Raw genomic sequence first — 24,302 nt, forward strand, 5'->3', positions numbered from 1 at the left:
AAATAAAATAAATAATAAGTCTTGGAGTCTTGTGAGCAGAAATTCTACTTGTGAGCTACTGGCATTTACATTGTAAGTTACTCCATAAATCAGCTCGCTCTGGGGCCATATCTCCTGAGCTAAGACAAAAATGTGCAAGCTGAAGGCTAAAAAAACTGAGTTAGCTCATGCTAACTCAGCAAAGAGGGAACCCTGCTGGCAACCCTACCCTCCCCCCCCAAGCTCCCTTCTGGGGTCAAGGAGGGCCTTGCAACCCTCGGTAATCTAGACCCAACTGTTTGAGCTGACTCCTTAAAAAACGCTCTGTCCGGACAATGTTTGCACAAACAGGTCAGCATGGCAGTCGTTGGCTGGCAGTGAGGATTTGTAAGCTGCTTGTGATTTCCAGAATTCTCGAGAGCCGGTTTGGTGTCGTGGTGAAGTGTGCGGACTCTTATCTGGGAGAACCGGGTTTGATTCCCCACTTCTCCACTTGCACCTGCTAGCATGGCCTTGGGTCAGCCATAGCTCTGGCAGAGCTGTCCTTGAAAGGGCAGCTGCTGTGAGAGCCCTCTCAGCCCCGCCCACCTCACAGGGTGTCTGTTGCGGGGGAGGGGGGTAAAGGAGATTGTGAGCCGCTCTGAGACTCTGATTCAGAGACAAGGCGGGGTATAAATCTACAGTCTTCTTCTTCTTCGTCCTGCGCTGGTAACTGAACTCTCTTCTCTTTTTGTTTTCCAGCCTGTGGTCCAGGTTCCTTCAAGTCCAAGCAAGGGGAAAGTCTGTGCTCTCCCTGTCCCCCCAACAGCCGGACGACCTCTGGAGCGGCTACTCTCTGCACGTGCCGGAACAACTTTTTCCGAGCAGACACCGATCCCCCTGACAGCGCCTGCACCAGTAAGCCTACCCTTTGTTTCTCTGTTAAGAATAGTATTGATTTGGGGTGTCTTAAGGGTTCAAGGAGATGAAGCACACGTCTTCGTCCACCTATGAAATGTAAGTCACAGATTGGCGCATCCTCAGTTTGCCTTAGGCCACGAAAGGGAGGGAGGAGGGGTTTAACCCTTCTTCCCTCGACTCTGTTTCACTGCTGGAATCGAGGCTCTTCTGTTTTCAGCGTTTTGAAAGTGTTTCAGTGTCGGGCACCACATTTTAGGAAGGATATAGACAAGTTGGACTGGGTCCAGAGGATGGTGAGGGGTCTGGAGACCAAGTCCTATGAGGAAAGGTTGAAGGAGCTGAGGATGTTTAGCCTGGAGAGGAGGTGGTTGAGAGGTGATATGATCACCATCTTCAAGTACTTGAAGAGCTGTCATCTAGAGGAGAGTGTGGAATTGTTTTCTGTGGCCCAAGAAGGTCGGACCAGAACCAATGGGTTGAAATTAAATCAAAAGAGTTTCCGGCTCAACGTTAGGAAGAACTTCCTGACCATTAGAGCGATTCCTCAGTGGAACAGTCTTCCTCGGGAGGTGGTGGGCTCTCCTTCCTTGGAGGTTTTTAAACAGAGGCTAGATGGCCCTCTGACAGCAATGAAGATCCTGTGAATTTAGGGGGAGGTGTTTGTGAGTTTCCTGCGTTGTGCAGGGGGTTGGACTAGATGACCCTATAATAATAATAATACCTTTTATTTATATCCCGCCCTCCCCGCCGAAGCAGGCTCAGGGCGGCTAACAACAGAGTTCAGTATACATAATACAAAAGAACATTTTGAACCCTAGAGGTCTCTTCCAACTCTGTGATTCTGTGAAATCAGTCACAGCCTTTAAAAATGCTAAATGTCACCAAGCTTCTGCTCACAACTTTAGAAATATGCTACAATCATTTGTTGTATTTAAAAACATCAGAAGAGAAGAAGAAGATGATATTGGATTTATATCCCGCCCTCCACTCCGAAGAGTCTCAGAGCGGCTCACAATCTCCTTTACCTTCCTCCCCCACAACAAACACCCTGTGAGGTAGATGAAGATATTGGATTTATATCCCACCCTCCACTCCGAAGAGTCTCAGAGCGGCTCACAATCTCCTTTACCTTCCTCCCCCACAACAAACACCCTGTGAGGTAGATGAAGATATTGGATTTATATCCCACCCTCCACTCCGAAGAGTCTCAGAGCGGCTCACAATCTCCTTTACCTTCCTCCCCCACAACAAACACCCTGTGAGGTAGATGAAGATATTGGATTTATATCCCACCCTCCACTCCGAAGAGTCTCAGAGCGGCTCACAATCTCCTTTATCTCCCTCCCCCACAACAGACACCCTGTGAAGTGGGTGGGGCTGGAGAGGGCTCTCCCAGCAGTTGCCCTTTCAAGGACAACCTCTGCCAGAGCTATGGCTGACCCAAGGCCATGCTAGCAGGTGCAAGTGGAGGAGTGGGGAATCAAACCCGGTTCTCCCAGATAAGAGTCCGCACACTTAACCACTACACCAAACTGGCTCTCCTTAGCTCTGATGGATCAGAGCAATGGTCTATCTAGTCCAGCATCCTGTCTCACACAGGGGCCAACCAGTTCCTCTGGGGAGCCAACAACAGGGCATTGAGGCCGAGGCCTCCATAAGAATATAAGGAGAGCCCTGATGGATCAGACCACAGCAGTTCCTCTGGACGACCAACAACAGGCAGAGAGGCTGAGGTTTCCCCCTGACGTGCCTCCTGGCTCTGGGATTCAGAGGTTTAGTGCCTCTGAATGGGAAGGTTCCCCTCTGTCCCCATGGCTGCTAGCCTTGCCCAGGGGTGGAATTCTAGCAGGAGCTCCTTTGCATATTAGGCCGCACCCCCCTGATGTAGCCAATCCTTCAAGAGCTTACAAAAAAGAGCCTTGTAAGCTCTTGGAGGATTGGGTACATCAGGGGGTGTGGCCTAATACGCAAAGGAGCTCCCGCTAGAATTCTACCCCTGGCCTTGCCGAGGTTGCCAAATAGTCCACGGCCAGCCCTGAGGCAGTCAGTGGCATAGGACTGATGCTTTGAGGCCACCTGATTCCCAGGGAAGGAAGTGTTCTGGACTGTGATGACACTGTCCCATTTTGAAACGCCCACAGTTTCCTCCTCCCCGGAAGTGGGGAACTGCTCGCCCACAGAGCCCCAACAAAGAGAGTCTACAGAGAAAAACGCCCTTGTCTGCTTAGTACTTCACTGCAGGTCTCCCGTCTTGCAACGTGTTAATTGCAAATGACTGAGGAGGCAGAAAATGGCAATACCTGTTCTGGCAAAACTAGAGCTGGCCGTGCATCAAAACACAGCTCCGGGCTAAATTCACCTCTAGTCCATCTCAAACATAACCTGAATGGGGCATATGAATTAGTATTCGATTCAGCCTCTAAGAAGCTGACCTGTGAAGAAGCAAACATTTTTAAAAATCTGTATGCAAAACTACTTCAGGGATTGGTGTTGATGTGTGTTGTTGATGGCACAGGCACTGGCCAATTAGTATCCTCCGCAGCCAACTCTTCTGTCATCCAAACTTACGTTGCAAACTTGGAGAACCAGTTTTGCAGAGCTCATGCCAGGACAAACAAAAGGTACATTTTGTACAGAAAGGCTACTTCCATTTCAATCCTGTTACTCTAAATACGTTACCCCTTTCTTGACCCTTGCAAAGTATTTATAAGAACTTCCATGACAAATGCATGTGAAACGCTCTGAATATACCTTGGAACATTGAGGTATTGTGGGGGGGAGAGAAGTATCTTCCAAGCAACCGAGGTTCTTGTGGGCGTCAGTGTTGCTCCAAAGCAGCCTAACAAAGTTTGTGGCCAGTGACATCTTTAAATCCAACAAATTTTTGTTCAAAGTGTAGGCTGGGGTGGCCAAACTTTCTTAATGTAAGAGCCACATAGAATAAATGTCAGATGTTTGAGCACCACGAGACATGAATGTCAGATGTTTGAGAGCCACACGACAGGAAGGCACGCTGGCAATAGGTGAGGGAGGAGGGAGGGAGAGGTGAAAGAAGAAGAAGATATTGGATTTATATCCCGCCCTCCATTCCGAAGAGTCTCAGAGCGGCTCACAATCTCCTTTACCTTCCTCCCCCACAACAGACACCCTGTGAAGTGGGTGGGGTTGAGAGGACTTTCCCTGCAGCTGCCCTTTCAAGGACAATCTTTGCCAGAGCTGTGGCTGACCCAAGGCCATTCCAACAGGTGTAAGTGGAGGAGCAGGGAATCAAACCCGGTTCCCCCAGATAAGAGTTCGCACACTTAACCACCACACCAAGAAAGCAACTTTAAATGCATCCTCCAAGCCGCCAACTGGCTTGGATTGGAGAAGTGATTTAAAGATAGAAATGGCCAGCAGGGCAGTGGGGGCTTCGAGAGCCACGCAATAAGTGTGAGTCACATGTGGCTTCCGAGCCACAGTTTGCCCACTCCTGGTGTAGGCTTTTGTATGGGTGCACGCTTCTTCAGGTACAAGCAACTTAGATTGGTTAAGGAAAAAATGAGAGAGAGAGAATTTAGGCATACTGCTTTGGTTAGTAAGGAATTAAAAGTTGAGAAGCGTATCAGATTCTGCTATTGTGTTTGGCTGAAAGGATGGTTCAGAAGTAAAAAAGTTCAGACGTGTTCTGTTGGCCTGTTCTGAATTATATTTTGCAATGCGAGTAGCTCCTTATTTTGTGGTGATAGTTACATATAAGCCCTGACCTGGACGGCTCGGACTAGCCTGCTCTTGTCAGATCTCGGAAGCTAAGCAGGGTCAGCCCCAGTCAGTACTTGAATGGGAGACCACCAAGGAAGCCCAGGGTAGCAGTGAAGAACATAAGAGAAGCCATGTTGGATCAGGCCAATGACCCATCCAGTCCAACACTCTGTGTCACACAGTGGCCAAAACACCAGGTGCCATCAGGAGGTCCCATCAGTGGGGCCAGGACAGTAGAAGCCCTCCCACTGTGCCCCCCCAAGCACCAAGAATACAGAGCATCACTGCCTCAGACATAAGAACATAAGAGAAGCCATGCTGGATCAGGCCAGTGGCCCATCCAGTCCAACACTCTGTGTCACACAGTGGCCAAAACACCAGGTGCCATCAGGAGGTCCCATCAGTGGGGCCAGGACCGTAGAAGCCCTCCCACTGTGCCCCCCCAAGCACCAAGAATACAGAGCATCACTGCCTCAGACATAAGAACATAAGAGAAGCCATGCTGGATCAGGCCAGTGGCCCATCCAGTCCAACACTCTGTGTCACACAGTGGCCAAAACACCAGGTGCCATCAAGAGGTCCATCAGTGGGGCCAGGACACTAGAAGCCCTCCCACTGTGCCCCCCCCAAGCACCAAGAACACAGAGCATCACTGCTCCAGACAGAGAGTTCAGCAATACGCTGTGGCTAATAGCCACTGATGGACCTCTGCTCCAGATGTTTATGCAGGCCCCTCTTTAAGCTGTCCATGCTTGCAGCTGCCACCACCACTTGTGGAATTCCACGTGTTAATCACCCTTTGGTCGAAGAAGGACTTCCTTTTATCCATTTTACGCCGACTGCTCAGCAATGTCATGGAGTGCCCACGAGTTCTCGTATTGTGGGAAAGGGAGAAAAGTATTTCTTTCTCTACCTTCTCTATCCCAGGCATAATCTTGGAAACCTTGTAAACTTACATAATCTTGTAAACCGAGGCAGGCAATAGCAAACCACCTCTGTGTGCCTCTGGCTTTGAAAACCCTACAGGGTCTCCGTAAGTCAGCTGCGACCTGATAGCGCCTTTCCTCCCATTATGTATAAAATGACTTTCTTTAGAAAGTTAGGTGGAACATTTATTTTGTTGTATTGCATTTACATCCCGCCCTCCCCAAACGGGCTCGGGGCGGCTAACAACAGTTAAAATAGCAGAGTGTTAAAATCAGAGCTCAATAAAATCGTTAAAACGGTTCAACAGTCCATACAATTTAAAAGATGCGCACCGTTCCAAGTTCGCTCGCCAGGATCCAGATGGCGGGTTTTAACTCTTATTGAGCGCCGCGTGTGATGATGCTATAAGATGTTATTTGGCACTCTGGGTTTGTACCGGGGTGGTTCAGGGGTCAATGCTGTGGGATGGTGGAATACTGGTCGCCTCCCCGTTATTTGTTAATCGCCAGTTTAAGGAAGAAGAAGACTGCAGATTTATACCCTGCCCTTCTCTCTGAATCAGAGACTCAGAGCGGCTTACAATCTCCTATATCTTCTCCCCCCACAACAGACACCCTATGAGGCGGGTGGGGCTGAGAGAGCTCTCACAGCAGCTGCCCTTTCAAGGACAACCTCTGCCACAGCTATGGCTTACCCAAGGCCATTCCAGCAGCCGCAAGTGGAGGAGTGGGGAATCAAACCCGGTTCTCCCAGATAAGGATCCACACACTTAACCACTACAGAGAGCCAGTTTGGTGTAGTGGTTAAGTGTGCGGACTCTTATCTGGGAGAACCGGGTTTGATTCCCCACTCCTCCACTTACAGCTGCTGGAATGGTCGTGGGTCAGCCATAGCTCTTGTAGGACTTGTCCTTGAAAGGGCAGCTGCTGTGAGAGCCCTCTCAGCCCCACCTGCCTCACAGGGTGACTGTTGTAGGGGGAGAAGATATAGGGGGTTGTAAGCCGCTCTGAGTCTCTGATTCAGAGAGAAGGGTGGGGTATAAATCTGCAATTCTTCTTCTTCTTCTACACCAAACCGGCTCTCAACAATTCTGTCTTACATGCATGATCTTGTCAACAGAGGCGGGCAATGGCGAGTCGTCTCTGTGTGTCTCTGACTTTGAAAACATGGGTAAAAAATGGCTCTACTGCATTGCTGTGATCTATTTTGATGGGCGTATCCCATTGCAGGTGTCCCGACAGCCCCGCGCAGCGTCATTTCCAACGTGAACGAGACCTCTCTGGTGCTGGAGTGGGGCGAGCCGCGGGACTCGGGCGGCCGGGACGACCTGCTTTACAACGTCATCTGCAAGAAATGCAGCGTGGAGCGCCGGCTGTGCATGCGCTGCGACGACAACGTGGAGTTCGTCCCCCGCCAGCTGGGCCTGACCGAGAGGCAGATCTACATCAGCAACCTCATGGCCCACACCCAGTACACCTTTGAGATCCAGGCCGTGAACGGCGTCTCCAGCAAGAACCCCCAAAACCCTCATTTTGCATCGGTAAACATCACGACCAACCAGGCAGGTGAGTGTGCCGTCGAAAGGATGCTGCTTACCTCTCTGCCAAAGGGGCGCCGAAGCTTGGTCTTCTGGAAGCTTCCCTTAGATCAGCGTTTCCCATTTGCAGGGTCATGACCCGGTACCAGGTCACAAATAAGGGCTGCCCTTGCTGGTCTCTCTGCAAGGCGGGGAGACGGCAAAGGCAGCTCCTGGGCTTCCCTCTCCATTTAGAAGAAGAAGAAGAATTGCGGATTTATACCCCGCCCTTCTCCCTGAATCAGAGACTCAGAGCGGCTTACAATCTCTTATGTCTTCTCCCCCCCACAACAGACACCCTGTGAGGTGGGTGGGGCTGAAAGAGCTCTTACAGCAGCTGCTCTTTCAAGGACAACTCCTGCGAGAGCTATGACTGACCCAAGGCCATTCCAGCAGGTGCAAGTGGAAGAGTGGGGAATCAAACCTGGATCTCCCAGATAAGAGTCCACACACTTAACCACTACACCAAACTGGCTGGGGTTCTTAAATGTGTGTGGGGGGGGGGGGAATCAGATCGCCTGCCTTTGCCCTCTCCCTGCAAGGCGGGCTTCCCTCCCCTCTTAAACACCCCAGTGGGGTGTTTAAATGGGGGGGAGGAGGCAGATCTCTTGCCTTTGCAGTCTCCCCGCAAGGTGGGGAGACATCATTTCCTGTCTCCCGGGTCCACCCCCAAAGTCTCCTGGCTTCATCTCCAAATTTTAGTGGGCCACTAAGGAGAAGTGTAAAAATAACCGGGCCACGGGGTGGGGTGGGGGACTTTGGGATACCCTGCCTTAGATTGACAACGAGCCAAGAATCTCAGACATTCTGAGCCTTCACCCACCAGAATGGAGCCTTCTCTATGTGGTCTTGTAATTGTCACATGATCCTCAAAAAAAGAGAGAATCTAGTCTTGTATTTGACACAAAAGCTGCCTTCACAGACGCTGGACGGTGCATTTTTTTTTTAACTAAATAAACAGCTTTATTTAAGAAAAATAGTACATTGGTTACAGTCTATAAAAACTTGTACATAATAATTATTTTAATGTACGATAATACATAAGAGCCCCATTGCGCAGAGTGGTAAAGCTGCAGTACTGCAGTCATAGCCCTCTGCTCGTGACCTGAGTTCGATCCCAGCGGAAGCTGGGTTCAGGTAGCCGGCTCGAGGTTGGCTCAGCCTTCCCTCCTTCCGAGGTCGGTAAAATGAGCACCCGGCTTGCTGGGGGGAAAGTGTGTAGATGACGGGGGAAGGCAATGGCAAACCACTGCATTAAAAGTCTGCCGTGAAAACGTCGTGATGCAACGTCACCCCAGAGTTGGAAACGACTGGTGCTTGCAAAGGGGACCATCTTTACCTTTTTTTTTTACAGTAATACATAATACATTGTATTAATCAGAATGATTAATACAAAAGTCATAATTAACATACGAACAACAATAAAAGGACTTCCAATGTACTTTAGCAACCGTTTGCAGCTGGGTTTTCTTGTGCAAAACAGGAAAATCCACTGGCAAACAATTTCTGAGGTGCATTGAAAGGGCATTATCCAATGTGCTTGAAAGCAAAGATTCTAGTCCTCGTCGTTGCAGAGAATATACAGATCTTCCTTGCTTAAAGTAGTCAGAGATACAAAGAAAACGTACAGCTTTGATGGAACAGATCTCCCAACTGGGATCTCCTTTCCATTGCTTTTGTTTAAAAGAAACTGGCTGATTCCACAGAGCATTTTTTTTTTTTCTCGCACGTCCAGAGGGAGCACGGGTTGGATGTCAGCTTTTCGAAGTCGTTGTCTTAAGTTCTTCAGCACGTGCCCGGGCGGAACGGTTACTAGATGCGTGGCTTTTATTCTCGCTGAAGTGTGTCGAGAAGCTGACACGTTTTCCCCCTTCTTTTTTCCCCTGATTGGCAGCTCCCTCGGCGGTTCCCACAATGCACCTGCACGGCAGCACGGGGAGCAGCATGACTCTGTCCTGGGAGCCCCCAAAACAGCCCAACGGGATCATCCTGGACTATGAGATAAAGTACTTTGAGAAGGTAAAGGCCACCAACCATTGCAAGGTAGAATTACAGAACCATAGAGTTGGAAGGGACCGCCAGGGTAATCTAGTCCAGGGGTGTCAAACATGTGGCCCGGGGGCCAAATCAGGCCTGTAAGCAAGTCTTTCTTCTCTCTCTCTCTCTCTCTCTCTTGCTTCCTTCTGTGTCACACCAGACTTGCTCAGTCATTCAGGAGCTACAGAGCAAACCCTCTATTTTCTCCATTGGCTGAGGCTCCTCCCTTGGGGAGGAAGGGGGTGGGGAGGGGAAGCTTGCTTTGTCAGACTCTCTCAATCGCACAGCAGAGCTACTGAGCCAAGCCTCTTTTCCTTCTATTGGCTGAGCCTCCGCCCCCTCCTCATCCCTTGGGGGGAAGGAGGGAAAGAGCCAGAGCTTCCTTTGCCCAGTTCCCTCAACCGCATGGGAGAGATCTATAATTGTGTTTGTGTCCTTCATAAAGTTCATATTTCTGCTGCGTGGCATTGCATTTCATGACATACACGGCCTGGCCTGACAGGGTCTCGTTTATGTCAGATCTGGCCTTCATAACAAACGAGTTCGACACCCCTGCTGGGCACTCCACTATTCCCTATGGAGACCAAGTCCCATATAGAGTATGCACAATGCAGGGTAGCTGTTACGGAGTACCTTTCCGGCATCAGCTCTGTTTAACAGGGTGCCTTTCCAATCCCCGTTCTACCCGGAAGCTCATAGCGTGCCGTTGAGACCTCCTGGCATTTTCAGCCTAGCCTAATTCACGGGGCTGTTACAAGAATAGAATGGGAGGAAAACCGCATTACAGTGTCCTGAAGGAAGGACAGGGTACATCGATGGGAGCAGTGTTCCCTTTAAGCTGAGTTAGTGTGAGCTAGCTCACAGATTTTTAAACCCAGCTCCCCCATTTTTGTCTTAGCTCGGGAAGGGTGGCCCCAGAGCACACGAATTGATGCAGTAGCTCACAGTTTCAATGCCAGTAGCTCACAGCGTTAATACCAAAATACCCCCCAAGTCTCAAAAAGATTGGAGCAGGGGGTCCAATTCTATGAGCCCCCAAAGAAGGTGCCCCTATCCTTCATTATTTCCTATGGAAGGAAGGCATTTAAAAAGGTGTGCGGTCCCTTTAAATGTGATGGCCAGAACTCCCTTTGGAGTTCAGTTATGCTTGTCACACCCTTGTTCCTGGCTCCACCCCCAATGTTTCCTGGCTCCACCCCCCAAAGCCCTCAGAATTTTTGCTCACAAGACTCTGCAGCTTAGAGGGAACATTGGATGGGAGCCCTCTGGGGTTTGACACCCGTGATCTAAAGCCGTTCTCCTGGATGAGGCTGAGCGCTAGTCTCTCAAAAACGGGAGGGGAAGGCTGGATTCCCCCCCCTGAGACCACCCCCTTTTCCTTTCTTCCCGCAGCAGGGCCAGAGTGACGGCATCGCCAACACCGTCACGAGCCAGAAGAACCTGGTGCGGTTGGAAGGCCTGAAGCCAAATGCTGCTTATGTGGTGCAGGCGCGGGCGCGCACGGTGGCCGGCTACGGCCAGTACAGCCACCCGATGGAGTTTAGGACCCCGGTGGAGAACGGTAGGGATTGCCTGCCCTCTCCTTTCTGCAGACTCTGCCCCTGGCCTTCCCTCCCCACCTTTCTCTCTGTTCTCCACACCTCCCAACGCTCTCTCTGTTCCTTCTCACTCTCCCAACAGGGTCCAGCAGCAAGAGCTTCCAAGAGCTGCCTCTCATTGTAGGGTCGGCCACCGCCGGTCTCGTCTTTGTGATTGCTGTAGTGGTGATCGCCATTGTCTGTTTCAGGTACTGTCTCTGGGGGGGACGGGCTCTAGGACCCTGAGCTGCCTTCAGGGAGGGGGTTGGTTTCAAAAGATGCACTGCGCTTAGGACCGGCTCTCCCTGCTAATCCCCAGGTGGGGCAGGGAACCAAGTCAGGAAAACCTTTCGCGAAAACCCGCCTCCAAAGGCAATAATACGCACGAGATATTTGAATAGATATCAAAAAAAGTTTGTTGCAATACAACAAACTTTGCATTGCAACAAACTTTTCTGATATCTATTCAAATATTTTGTGCATATTATTGCCTTTGGAGGCTGGTTTTCGCGGAGGTTTTCCTGGCCTGTTTCCCTGCCCCATTATCCACATAGCTCTCTGTTGGTTACACAATCCCCAGGTGGGGGCAGGGGTTTGGAGACCCTCGCCCCGCATTAGGGTCATCAGAAAGTGGAGGGAGGGGAGGGAAATGTCTTCTGGGCACTCCATTATTCCCTATGGAGACCAAGTCCCATAGAGTATAATGAAGAATTGATCCGCAGGTATCTGAGGCTGGGGGGGGGCTGTTGTTTGAGGTAGAGGCACGAAATTTTCAGCACAGCATCCAGTGCCTCTCCCCAAAATACCCCCCATGTTTCAAAAAGATTGGAGCAGGGGGTCCAATTCTATGAGCCCCCAAAGAAGGTGCCCCTATCCTTCATTATTTCCTATGGAAATAATGGAAGGAAGGCATTTTAAAAGGTGCGCGGTCCCTTTCAGTGTGATGGCCAGAACTCCCTTTGGAGTTCAATGATGCTTGTCACACCCTTGCTCCTGGCTCCGCCCCCAAAGTCCTGGCTCCACCCCCAAAGCGCCCAGATATTTCTTGAATTGGACTCGGCAACCCAAGCCCCAGCTCTGCAAGGTGGGATTGCCCCGGATCAGTCTTGCAACCTCCAGCAATGACCCATGCCTGCCCGATGGATGTGCTTGGGTAACAGCCAGGTTTGAGGGGTGTGTGGAGTCACGTCAGGGCTGTAGCCACTGGAGGGGGGCTGTGGGGGCATGACCTCCTGACTGCCGGGGGGGGGGCCCTCTGGGGCACAGCCTGCTTTTGTCTTTTTTTGCCATGGCTGAGCTGGCAAAGCGTCATCAGCGGCAGCTGGAGCTGGGAGAGCTGAGCAAGGCACAGGGCACTGCAGCAGCAAAAGTAGCAGGCGGGGAGGAGGGAGGCGGAGGAGCGGGAGGCAGAGGAAGCCGCATGGAATGGGCTGGGGAGGGGGGGACAGATGGACCTGCTGGCTGCAAAGCACCTGGGTGGGGGAGAGGGAGGTGGAAGGAACCCCCCCCGCCTCTGCTTGCATGCAAGATGCAGTCCCTTCTTGACTCCAAAGTTTTAGGGTCGGCTACCTCGACTTGGCCACATTCAGAGCCTCGAGCTTTTCCCCCTGCCCCAGAAAGCTTCGGAGAAGCGGCAAGCCCTTCAGTGGATGGGAAAGGGTGCCCCCTTTTTTCTCTCTTTTTCTCTTTCTCGGCTTCTTTAAAAAAGCACCCCCCCCCCCAACTTTTAAAATCCTGGCTATGGCCCTGGGTCACGTGGGGCGGAATGGAGCGGGAGAAACACAGGGAACCCGTGGGAGGAAACCGAGCCTTTTGGAATTTGAATTGTACTTGTTAAAATAAATGTTTGGAGGGGGGGGGGGGTTCAGAGGATAATTTGTAGGGCAGAGGTGCCCAGCAGAGTGAACATATGAAGCTGCCTTATACTGAATCAGACCCTTGGTCCATCAAAGTCAGTATCGTCTTCTCAGACTGGCAGCGGCTCTCCAGGGTCTCAAGCTGAGGTTTTTCACACCTATTTGCCTGGACCCTGTTTTGGAGATGCCGGGGATTGAACCTGGGACCTTCTGCTTCCCAAGCAGATGCTCTACTACTGAGCCACTGTCCCTCCCATGGGTGCCATGGCGGGTGCCCGTGGTTGCCATGGTGGCTGCCGACTCCTTTCCTGGTGCCCACAAAGTGTCTTTTAGGTGGGGGGGTCTTTTGTCCAGCAAGGCTTTTGATGGCTGGGCAGAGTTTAAATTAAGAACCCAGAAGGTTAAATGAATCCAAATTAACAGGCCCAGCGTTAAAGGAAATGAATAGAAGATGTTTAGAACAGTTGTAAAAAAAAACACACCACTATTTATTTACAAAATATTTTTTAAAAACAATTAGAGGCCTTAATATAGCCAACTTAGATTAAAAACATACAGTATACTCAAACAAAGACCTTATGCGACCCTGACCAGACATGTTTCAGCCATATGGCCTTCGGTGGTCAAGCATAACAATTACGCAGTGGTTCCAGACATCGCAAAAACATTACGACCAAGTTGGAATTGTGTATTAATCAATAGCTGTGGTTTAAGGCATAAGAACATAAGAGAAGCCATGTTGGATCAGGGCAATGACCCATCCAGTCCAACACTCTGTGTCACACAGTGGCCAAAAAACCCAGGCACCATCAGGAGGTCCATCCGTGGGGCCAGGACACTACAAACCCTCCCGCTGTGCCCCCACCCAAGTACCAAGAATACAGAGCATCAATGTCCCAGACAGAGAATTCCAACAATATGCAGTAGCTAATAGCCACTGATTAACCCTTCCAGTTCTGGCTCTTTCATAGAATCATAGAGTTGGAAGGGACCTCTAGGGTCCAACCCCCTGCACAATGCAAGAAACTCACAAACACCTTCCCCCTAAATTCACAGGATCTTCATTGCTGTCAGATGGCCATCCAGCCTCTGTTTAAAAACCTCCAAGGAAAGAGAGCCCACTCCCTCCCGAGGAAGCCTGTTCCACTGAGGAATTGCTCTAACAGTCAGGAAGTCCTTCCTGATGTTGAGTCAGAAACTCTTTTGATTTAATTTCAACCCATTGGTTCTGGTCCTACCTTCTGGGGCCACAGAAAATAATTCCACACCATCCTCTATATGACAGCCCTTCAAGTACTTGAAGATGGTGATCCTATCACCTCTCAGCCGTCTCCTCTCCAGGCTTTATCGATGTTATGTTTGGGAGGCCTCAATTGACTTCATCTTCTGCCCAAGTCAAGTACATGCTTCCTGAATGGCAGTTCAAATGTGTACCTTCCTGATTTTGTTCTAATGAAATCAATCCAAAGTGTAGTATGAAACCAATGTTGCAATGTATAATGTATAGTGCCAGAGTTTAAAAACATTGCTTTGGCAGTAGCTGCCCCCACAGCGCATGGATCATCACTGTGTGACAAAAGCAAAGGGCAGCTGCCATTTTGTGGCTGGCTCCGCCTCTTGTGGCAGCCATTTTGTGGCCACACCCACCGTGCTGAATCAGAATTCCAATGCTGCCCACAGGCTTGAAAAGATCAGGGAACCCTTTTACAAAACATTTCAGCGCTCAGGTCTTGGAGACAAGATGACTGGCGGGTGGAGCAGGGTGGGGGAGAATAATATTGTGCTTTGTATAATCTTTTTTCCCCCTTCGCTATTGTGCAGGAAACAGCAAAACAACGCAGACTCGGAGTACACGGAGAAGCTGCAGCAGTATAGTGAGTATATGTCTTGGTGTCTCATGTATTTCTTTATCTTTATATATATATATATATATATATATATATATATATATATATACATATACATATATATTATTTCCACCTAACTTAAGGGTCTCCAAGGCAGCAAGCTATGAGAACCATTCCAGCAAGCATTCAAAACCCCATATCATGAAATAATTAGCAACTAGGCTTTTGTAGAAAAAGCTCAGCAGGAACTCGTTTGCATATTAGGCCACACCCTCTGACATCATCGTTGCTTCACACAGGGCTTTTTTGTAGAAAAAGCACAACAGGAACTCATTAGCATATTAGGCCACACCCCGGGTGCCAAGCCAGCCGTCTCCTCCCATATAAGCCCGGGAGGTCATTACGTTCAGCCTCTCAACATCTGCCGGCCGTCCCCACCCAAGAGACGCCCACTTTGCCTCAACTAGGGCCAGGGCTTTTTCAGTCCTGGCCCCGACCTGGTGGAATCAGCTCCCTATCAAGAACCGGGCCCTACCTGGTCTATTAGCCTTCCGTATGGCTTGTAAAGCGGAGCTGTTCCGCCGGGCTTTTAGTTGAGGCTGCGGGCGTCTATTCTTGACCTGATTCGCCTCCCCTGCCGGCACTGTCATCTGTTCTATAAAATGAAATAATATTTGCCATCTTTATGGGATAACATCTCACCACGATGTGAGACGGCCAGGTTGGGCAATATGGTGATGCTATGGACAATTTTCTGAGTGCTGTTGAGTTGTTCGTTTATAAAATGTTTTTGTTGTATTCTGTTGTTTTATTATATGTTGTCCTATGCCCTGAGCTCTACAGGGAACGGGCAGAATAGAAATATACTAAATAAATACAATAAACTGTGTTCTTGTGAGTTCTAGCTAAAAACAAAAGCCCCGATTAACAATAACAATTGAACAAAACGTAAAAACAAACCTACATATAACCAGTTGAACAAAACACAAATACGGGCAGGAAGAAATGCCAAAGGAAACAGACGAGTCTTGGTAGTGGAAGACAGTGTGGCAGATAAGCGAATCCACTTGACTTGACTAGTCATCTGCTAATTAAAGAGTTACAGTTAAGTCAGTTGGCACACATTTTGCCGTGAGGCTTTTCGGAGAACCGACAACAGCTGAACCCTAAACACGCTTTCCTGTACTGGGTACTTAATCGACCCTCTGCCCTCGCAGTCACCCCTGGGATGAAGGTCTACATCGACCCTTTCACTTACGAGGACCCCAACGAAGCTGTCCGGGAGTTCGCCAAGGAAATCGACATTTCTTGCGTGAAGATCGAGGAGGTGATTGGAGCAGGCAAGTCACATGGTTTCATGTTCATAAACTGGGGGGGCACACTGTTTTTTAGCACCTGCCAAGTGCTTTTAGGAAGTGGGAGGGGCCAAGTTGGGATTTTGCCTAGAAAGCCTTCTGATTGGCCACTCAAGACTAAATTGACTCTGCAGGTTTTTTTTTAAAATGTTGCTTTGGAGGCAGCTGCCACTGCAGCACAGGGGTCTTCTCTGTCTGATTGAAGACAAGCAGTCCTTTTATGGCTGTGCCCTCACACTGCGTCAGAATTCAAAATTCCAGTTTGGTGTAGGGGTTAAGTGTGCAGATTCTTACCTGGGAGAACCGGCTTTGATTCCCCACGCCTCCACTTGCAGCTGCTGGAATGGCCTTGGGTCAGCCATTGCTCTCGCAGAGCTGTCCTTGAAAAGGCAGCTTTTGTCAGAGCTCTCTCAGCCCCTCCCACCTCACAGAGTGTCTGTTGTGGGGGGGAGAAGATAAAGGAGATTGTGAGCCACTCTGAGACTGATTCAGAGAGAAGGGCGGGGTGTAAATCTACGGTCTTCTTCTTCAAATGTGCCCCTAGGTGCAACAAAATTGGGGACCCCTTGTCATAATAATAACAATATTTAATTTATATCCTGCCCTCCCCGCCGAAGCAAGCGCAGGGCGGCTTACACAGCATAATATAAAATGCAGACATTACAATAATAAAAGTACACTGGTTACAAAACAATCTATATTACAATTCAATTATATGTATTATTACATTAAAACCATCTAATTAAAGCCATCAAATTTCAAAGCCGACAAATTAGTTTGGGCGGAAGCGCAAGAGGGTGGCGGGCAGCTCCTAGCCTAGGGGTGTATCATCTTGCTGTCCTCTTCCCTGCAGGAGAATTCGGGGAAGTCTGCCGGGGCCGTCTGAAGCTGCCAGGACGCCGGGAGATTTTTGTGGCCATCAAGACGCTGAAAGTGGGCTACACCGACCGGCAGAGGCGAGACTTCCTGAGTGAGGCCAGCATCATGGGGCAGTTCGATCACCCCAACATCATCCACCTGGAGGGCGTCGTCACCAAGAGCCGGCCGGTCATGATCATCACAGAGTTCATGGAGAACTGCGCCCTCGACTCGTTCTTGCGGGTGAGCTCACCAGCCTGCCGGAGAGTGGCTTCGGCTCTTTCCGAGGGCGTGGGAGCGCATGGTGCGTTCTCCGGAGCAGCTGACTTTGCATTTATTTGCATTTCCCTTGAGACTGGCTGCAGGTTCAGTACCCAAGTAAAGCTGCGTCCGTTTGTAATTCTTTTTCAAAAAAATCGGAATCCCACATCCGCCCAAATCACTTATGCAGGCTAAGAAAAGAATCGCTTGTTTTGCATAAATGATTTTGCGTTGGGCTAATCAAAGGGATGCCGCGGCTCCCCTTTCTCGGAAAATCCTGATTGCCGTGTGGTTTCTCAGATTTCACCGGGCATTATAAAAACGTAAGAAGAGCCCTGCTGGATCAGACCAATAGCCCATCTAGTCCAGCATCTTGTCTTACACAGTGGCCAGTCAATTCCTCTGGATAGCCAACAACAGGGCATAGAAGTCAAGACCCTCATGAGACCCTCCACTTGTACCTGCTAGCATGGCCTTGGATCAGCCATAGCTCTGGCAGAGCCAGCTTGGTGTTGTGGTTAAGTGCGCGGACTCTTATCTGGGAGAGCTGGGTTTGATTCCCCACTCCTGCACTTGTACCTGCTGCAATGGCCTTGGGTCAGCCAGAGCTCTGGCAGAGATTGTCCTTGAAAGGGCAGCTGCTGTGAGAACCCTCTCCAGCCCCACCCACCTCACAGGGTGTCTGTTGTGGGGGAGGAAGGTAAAGGAGATTGTGAGCCGCTCTGAGACTCTTCGGAGTGGAGGGCGGGATATAAATCCAATATCTTCATCTTCTTCTTCCACCTCTGAGATGAAAGAGAATTTTTAAAAAGACTTTATTTTCTTTTTTCCTTCACCCGGCAGCTCAACGATGGGCAGTTCACGGTGATTCAGCTGGTGGGGATGCTGCGGGGCATCGCAGCCGGCATGAAGTATCTCTCGGAGATGAACTACGTGCACCGAGACCTGGCTGCCCGCAACATCCTGGTCAACAGCAACCTGGTGTGCAAAGTGTCTGACTTCGGGCTCTCGCGCTTCTTGGAGGACGACCCCTCAGATCCCACCTACACCAGTTCACTGGTATGCAACACACCGCCACCGCAAACCCCTTCCTTTCCCTCAGGAGGTCTGTGGGTGGGCCCAGACTGACTTTTCCAGAGGGATGGTGGCTCAGTGGTAGAGCATCTGCTTGGGAAGCAGAAGGTCCCAGGTTCAATCCCTGGCATCTCCAAAAAAGGGTCCAGGCAAATAGGTGTGAAAAACCTCAGCTGGAGAGCCGCTGCCAGTCTGAGCAGACAATATTAACTTTGATGGACCAAGGGGGGGGGGGGTCTGATTCAGTCGAAGGCAGCTTCATATGTTCTTATGGGAAGGACGGTGGCTCGGTGGTAGAACATCTGCTTGGTAAGCAGAAGGTCCCAGGTTCAATCCCCAGCATCTCCACTAAAAAAGGGTCCAGGCAAATAGGTGTGAAAAACCTCAGCTTGAGACCCTGGAGAGCAGCTGCCAGTCTGAGTAGACAATACTGACTTTGATGGACCGAGGGTCTGATTCAGTATAAAGCAGCTTCATATGTTCCGCGAGCAGAAGGGGTAGTCAAGACAAAAGCCCCAAAAAGCATTGTTGATGGTCTACCCATGCGTTTTTTGCTTTTGACTGTAACCACACCGGACGTCCCTTTTCTATTAGCACAGGGGATGGGGCAGTTTGCACCAATTCCTTCTTCCTGCCACAGAACCCGCCATTTTCATCTTTTGCACAATGCCATAGAGTCTATCTAAGGTTGCCATGTCCCCTTGTCTCACAGTGGGGTGATTTGGGGGGCCTTTTGGAATATCCCCCAATGCAATGACATCGCACAGAAATGACATCATCATGTTGGGGACATCACGCGGTGACACTTTGCTTTCTGGGCAAAACTCTATGATAAAACTGGCTTTAAACCATAGAGTTTTGCCCTCAAACAAGAGCAACAGGGTCCCTGGCCAAACTGGCCTGGAGAAAAAGTACTTCCTGACCCCAGAGTGCCAATCAGTGGCTATTAGCCACAGTGTGTGTGTATATATAAATTTTTTTGCCACTGTGTGACACAGAGTGTTGGACTTGATGGGCCGTTGGCCTGATCCAACATGGCTTCTCTTATGTTCTTCTGTGACACAGAGTGTTGGACTGGATGGGCCACTGGCCTGATCCAACATGGCTTCTCTTATGTTCTTATGTGACACAGAGTGTTGGACTGGATGGGCCACTGGCCTGATCCAACATGGCTTCTCTTATGTTCTTATGTGACACAGAGTGTTGGACTGGATGGGCCACTGGCCTGATCCAACATGGCTTCTCTTATGTTCTTATGTGACACAGAGAGTTGGACTGGATGGGCCATTGGCCTGATCCAACATGGCTTCTCTTATGTTCTTAATCAGCATTTCCCTGGGCATGTAAGGGCCATGTGAACTAAGCACTGATGCAACCCTTCCTGCCCTCCTTCTTATGATGTGCCTAAGTTCACAGAATCAGCATTGCTGTCAGATGGCTCTGTGCATAGAACATAAGAGAAGCTGCGTTGGATCAGGCCAGTGGCCCGTCCAATCCAACACTCTGTGTCACACAGGGGCCAAAAAAACCCAGGTGCCATCAGGAAGTCCATCAGTGGGGCCAGGACACTAGAAGTTCTCCCACTGTTGCCCCGCCTGAGCACCAAGAATAAAGAGCATCATGTGCCCCAGACAGAGAGTTCCATAAAGACATAAGAGAAGCCGCGTTGGATCAGGCCAGTGGCCCATCCAGTCCAACACTCTGTGTCACACAGTGGCCCAAAAAAACCAGGTGGCATCAGGAGGTCCACCAGTGGGGCCAGGACACTAGAAGCCCTCCTACTGTTGCCCCTCCCAAGCACCAAGAATACAGAACATCACTTGCTCCAGACAGAGAGTTCCATAAAGACATAAGAGAAGCCGCGTTGGATCAGGCCAGTGGCCCGTCCAATCCAACACTCTGTGTCACACAGGGGCCAAAAAAACCCAGGTGCCATCAGGAAGTCCATCAGTGGGGCCAGGGCACTAGAAGTTCTCCCACTGTTGCCCCGCCTGAGCACCAAGAATAAAGAGCATCATTTGCCCCAGACAGAGAGTTCCATAAAGACATAAGAGAAGCCATGTTGGATCACGCCAGTGGCCCATCCAGTCCAACACTCTGTGTCACACAGTGGCCAAAAAAAAACCAGGTGGCATCAGGAGGTCCACCAGTGGGGCCAAGACACTAGAAGCCCTCCTACTGTTGCCCCTCCCAAGCACCAACATTACAGAACATCACTTGCTCCAGACAGAGAGTTCCATAAAGACATAAGAGAAGCCGCGTTGGATCAGGCCAGTGGCCCATCCAATCCAACACTGTGTGTCACACAGTGGCCAAAAAAAACCAGGTGGCATCAGGAGGTCCACCAGTGGGGCCAGGACACTAGAAGCTCTCCCACTGTTGCCCCTCCCAAGCACCAAGAATACAGAGCATCACTACCCCAGATAGAGTTCCATCGATACCCTACCCACTTCCATGGCCTCTCAATCGCACATCTCTGGGGGAGCAGAGGGGTAGACCCTAATTAACTAGGTCAAGTGTCTCTCCCCGCAGGGCGGCAAGATCCCAATCCGGTGGACAGCACCGGAAGCCATCGCCTACCGCAAGTTCACTTCCGCCAGCGACGTGTGGAGCTACGGGATCGTCATGTGGGAGGTGATGTCGTACGGCGAGAGGCCGTACTGGGACATGTCCAACCAAGACGTGAGTAGGCCCCTCCAAGCCAGGAGGAATGGGGAAAGGAGACCAGGAGAAATTTGAACGACTGAGATCACACACACACTTTTGTGCTTCCTCCGCAGGTGATCAACGCCGTGGAACAGGATTACCGCCTCCCTCCCCCCATGGACTGCCCCACGGCGCTGCACCAGCTCATGCTGGACTGCTGGGTGCGCGACCGCAACCTCCGGCCCAAGTTTGCACAGATCGTCAACACGCTCGACAAGCTCATCCGCAACGCCGCCAGCCTGAAAGTCATCGCCAGCGTGCAGTCCGGGTCAGTGTCGCTCGCCCCCAGCACGGGCCAGCTGCTGTGTCTGGAGTAATCGGTGCCAGGTTTCTAGCTCTCATGATTTATGGGGGGCGGGAAAACCCCAGCAACTTGGGGCTAGAGGCGGACGGCAACCAGGGCAATGAGCAAAGAGGGGCAGGCTAGATGGCCCTCGGACAGCAATGAAGATCCTGCGAATTTAGGGGGAGGTATAGATGGCCCTCTGGCAGCAATGAAGATCCTGCGAATTTAGGGGGAGGTAGAGATGGCCCTCTGGCAGCAATGAAGATCCTGTGAATTTAGGGGGAGGTGTTTGCGAGTTTCCTGCATGGTGCAGGCGGTTGGACTAGATGACCCTGGGGGGTCCCTCCCAACTCTAGGATTCTATGATTCTAGGGAAGGGGATGGGCTTTAGCCTTCCATATGCCGCGGGACTGACAGACCCTGCCCCCCCACAGCCCCCCCCTCCCCGAGCCTTGCCTGACCTCTGGGCTCTCTCGATCTTCGCAGCGTGTCTCAGCCTCTCCTGGACCGCACCGTGCCGGATTACACGACCTTCACCACTGTGGGAGACTGGCTGGATGCCATCAAAATGGGACGGTACAAGGAGAATTTTGTCAACGCCGGCTTCGCCTCCTTCGACCTGGTGGCCCAAATGACAGCTGAGTAAGCAGAGAGGGATAGCAGGATGTGGGGGGGGGCCTTTTTTTTTATCAGGAACTCTTTTGCATATTAGGCCACGCCACCCCCTGAGGTAGCCAATCCTCCTGGAGCTTACAGTAGGCCCGGTACGAAGCACCCTGGAAGCTCTTGGAGGATTGGCTACATCAGAGGGGAATGGCCTAATACACAGTGGAGTTCCTGCTGCAGAAAAAGCCCGCGGGGGGCAGCTTACAAATTGCCTCACTGTGCGGGTTGTGGAGCCGTGCTGGGTTAAAGGTAAACATGACCAGGGCTCATTTTGTAGTAGGAGCTCCTTTGCATATTAGGCCACACCCCCTGATGTAGCCAATTCTCCAAGAGTTGACAGTGGGCCCCGTAAGAAGAGCCCTCTTAGCTCTTGGAGGATTGGCTACATCAGAGGGGTGTGGCCCAATATGCAAAGGAGCTCCTGCTACAAAACGAGCCCCGAACATGACAGAATTCCAGGAAGATGTAATTAGCAGTCGTGGGCTTTGTTTGAACTGATTCTGCTAAACTTAGGCAGATCATGAGAGGGAAGGCAGGAAGGATTGCACCAGTGCTTAGTTCTCGTGGCTCTTTCTTACACGGCCAGAAAAATGCTGTTCGCTGCTTTGGGATCAGGAAGGAATTTTTCTCCTTGCCAGTTTGGGCAAGGGACCTGGAGGGTTTTTTTGTTTCTTGCTGTCTTCTGGGTGTGGAGCGGAGGTCACTGGAGTTCTGGGAGTTATTTGTGAATTTCCTGCACTGTTCAGGGGGTTGGACTAGACGACCTTGGAGATACTTTCCAACTTTATGATTCTAACTGAAACACCTCCAGAACAAAGTTTGAGCCGCCTTTAAGACCGACAAACTTTAATTCTGGGTCGAAGCTTTCGTGTGCGTGCACACTTCACGTGCAATGTGTGAAGAAGAAGATGATATTGGATTTATATCCCGCCCTCCATTCCGAAGAGTCTCAGAGCGGCTCACAATCTCCTTTCCCTTCCTCCCTCCCCCCACAACAGACACCCTGTGAGGTAGATGAAGATATTGGATTTATATCCCGCTCTCCACTCTGAAGAGTCTCAGAGCGGCTCACAATCTCCTTTCCCTTCCTCCCTCCCCCCACAACAGACACCCTGTGAGGTAGATGAAGATATTGGATTTATATCCCGCTCTCCACTCTGAAGAGTCTCAGAGCGGCTCACAATCTCCTTTCCCTTCCTCCCTCCCCCCACAACAGACACCCTGTGAGGTAGATGAAGATATTGGATTTATATCCCGCTCTCCACTCTGAAGAGTCTCAGAGTGGCTCACAATCTCCTTTACCTTCCTCCCCCACAACAGACACCCTGTGAGGTGGGTGGGGCTGGAGAGGGCTCTCACAGCAGCTGCCCTTTCAAGGACAACCTCTGCCAGAGCTATGGCTGACCCAAGGCCATTCCAGCAGGTGCAAATGGAGGAGTGGGGAATCAAACCCGGTTCTCCCAGATAAGAGTCCGTGCACTTCACCACTACACCAAACTGGCTCTCCACACCTAAAACTGCTTTATAGTGAATCAAACCATTGGTCCATCAAGTATTGTCCTCTCAGACTGGCAGCAGCTCTCCAGGGTCTCAGGCAGAGGTCTTTCACATTAGTTACTGCCTGGTCCTTTTTATTTTGGAGAAGCTGCAGATTGAACCTGGGACCTTCTGCATACCAAGCCGAGGTTCTGCCATTGATTAACAGCCCTGTCTCCCCAAATACAAATGAAGCTGCCTTCTACTGAACCGGAGCCTCAGTGCCAAAAGTATTATCTACTCAGACTGGCAGCTGTTCTGCAGGGTCTCAGGCTGGGGTCTTTCACCTCACCTACTGCCTGGTCCTTTGAACTGGAGATGCTGGGGATTGAACCTGGGACCTTTTGCATGCCAAGCAGAGGCTTTTCCACTGAGTCACAGCCCCTCCTATAGTTACCTCGAGGTTCACAAATCGATTGAGATTTAGGCTCGTTCAGACAACTCTTGGCCTTTTTTTTATTGTTACTAGCCCCCACAGATACACAAATTATCCCCAGTGTGAGACTGAAAGAGGACTTCAGTCTTGCATTTGTTGGAGAAAAGCAACACTCCCTTAAGCAGTGTTTCCTCTAAGCTGAGTTTGTGTGAGCTAGCTCAGTTTTTTAGCTTCTAGCTCACACATTGTTGTTTTAGCTCATGACAAATGGCCCCAGAGCAAAGTGATTTATGCAGTGGCTTACAACTTTGATGGTGGTAGCTCACAACTTGAATGCCAGTAGCTCACAAAGTAGAATTTCAGCTCCCAAGACTCCACAGCTAAGCAAGGCTTCTCAGGATCCTACTCCGGTCTGTTCAGTGGGCGTTCCTCCCAGAAAAATAGAATTTAGGGTTGCAATACCGGACGATCCTAGGTCTGATATAGCAGGTCTACTTTTAGGCTCTTGCGCCGTAGTTCAGAATAAAACTGGAGGTCCTCTGCCTGCTGAATGGCTGTCGTCTCCAGGGCAAATTTTGACGCTCATAGGTTTTGTTTGCAAAACACGCTCATACCATCCCACCCCCCTCCCCAAATGACCCCTCTCCGGGTCCATCAAGGTCACGCCCTGCCACTTCCCGGCATCCCCGACCTTTCAAAGACCTTTTTCAGCATGGGGCAAGTCGTGACTCCGGCCGTGCGTGC

The 24,302-nt window shown here is 50.5% G+C and overlaps 1 protein-coding gene across 1 annotated transcript in view; it reads left to right on the forward strand.

Moving 5' to 3' along the window:
- The window catches only part of EPHB3 (EPH receptor B3), a 164,664-nt gene that overhangs the window by 137,934 nt on the left and 2,428 nt on the right, over window positions 1-24,302 (forward strand). The window contains exons 6-17 of the mRNA XM_060242718.1: window positions 721-876; window positions 6,777-7,112; window positions 9,018-9,142; window positions 10,553-10,721; window positions 10,841-10,946; window positions 14,415-14,467; window positions 15,658-15,780; window positions 16,649-16,896; window positions 17,758-17,973; window positions 20,521-20,670; window positions 20,769-20,962; window positions 21,467-21,622. Coding sequence (XP_060098701.1) covers window positions 721-876; window positions 6,777-7,112; window positions 9,018-9,142; window positions 10,553-10,721; window positions 10,841-10,946; window positions 14,415-14,467; window positions 15,658-15,780; window positions 16,649-16,896; window positions 17,758-17,973; window positions 20,521-20,670; window positions 20,769-20,962; window positions 21,467-21,622 — 2,032 coding nt within the window. The remainder of the gene's footprint in view (window positions 1-720; window positions 877-6,776; window positions 7,113-9,017; window positions 9,143-10,552; window positions 10,722-10,840; window positions 10,947-14,414; window positions 14,468-15,657; window positions 15,781-16,648; window positions 16,897-17,757; window positions 17,974-20,520; window positions 20,671-20,768; window positions 20,963-21,466; window positions 21,623-24,302) is intronic.

The sequence above is a fragment of the Heteronotia binoei genome, chromosome 6 (genome assembly GCF_032191835.1).
Source record: "Heteronotia binoei isolate CCM8104 ecotype False Entrance Well chromosome 6, APGP_CSIRO_Hbin_v1, whole genome shotgun sequence".
Taxonomy (NCBI): Eukaryota; Metazoa; Chordata; class Lepidosauria; order Squamata; family Gekkonidae; genus Heteronotia; species Heteronotia binoei.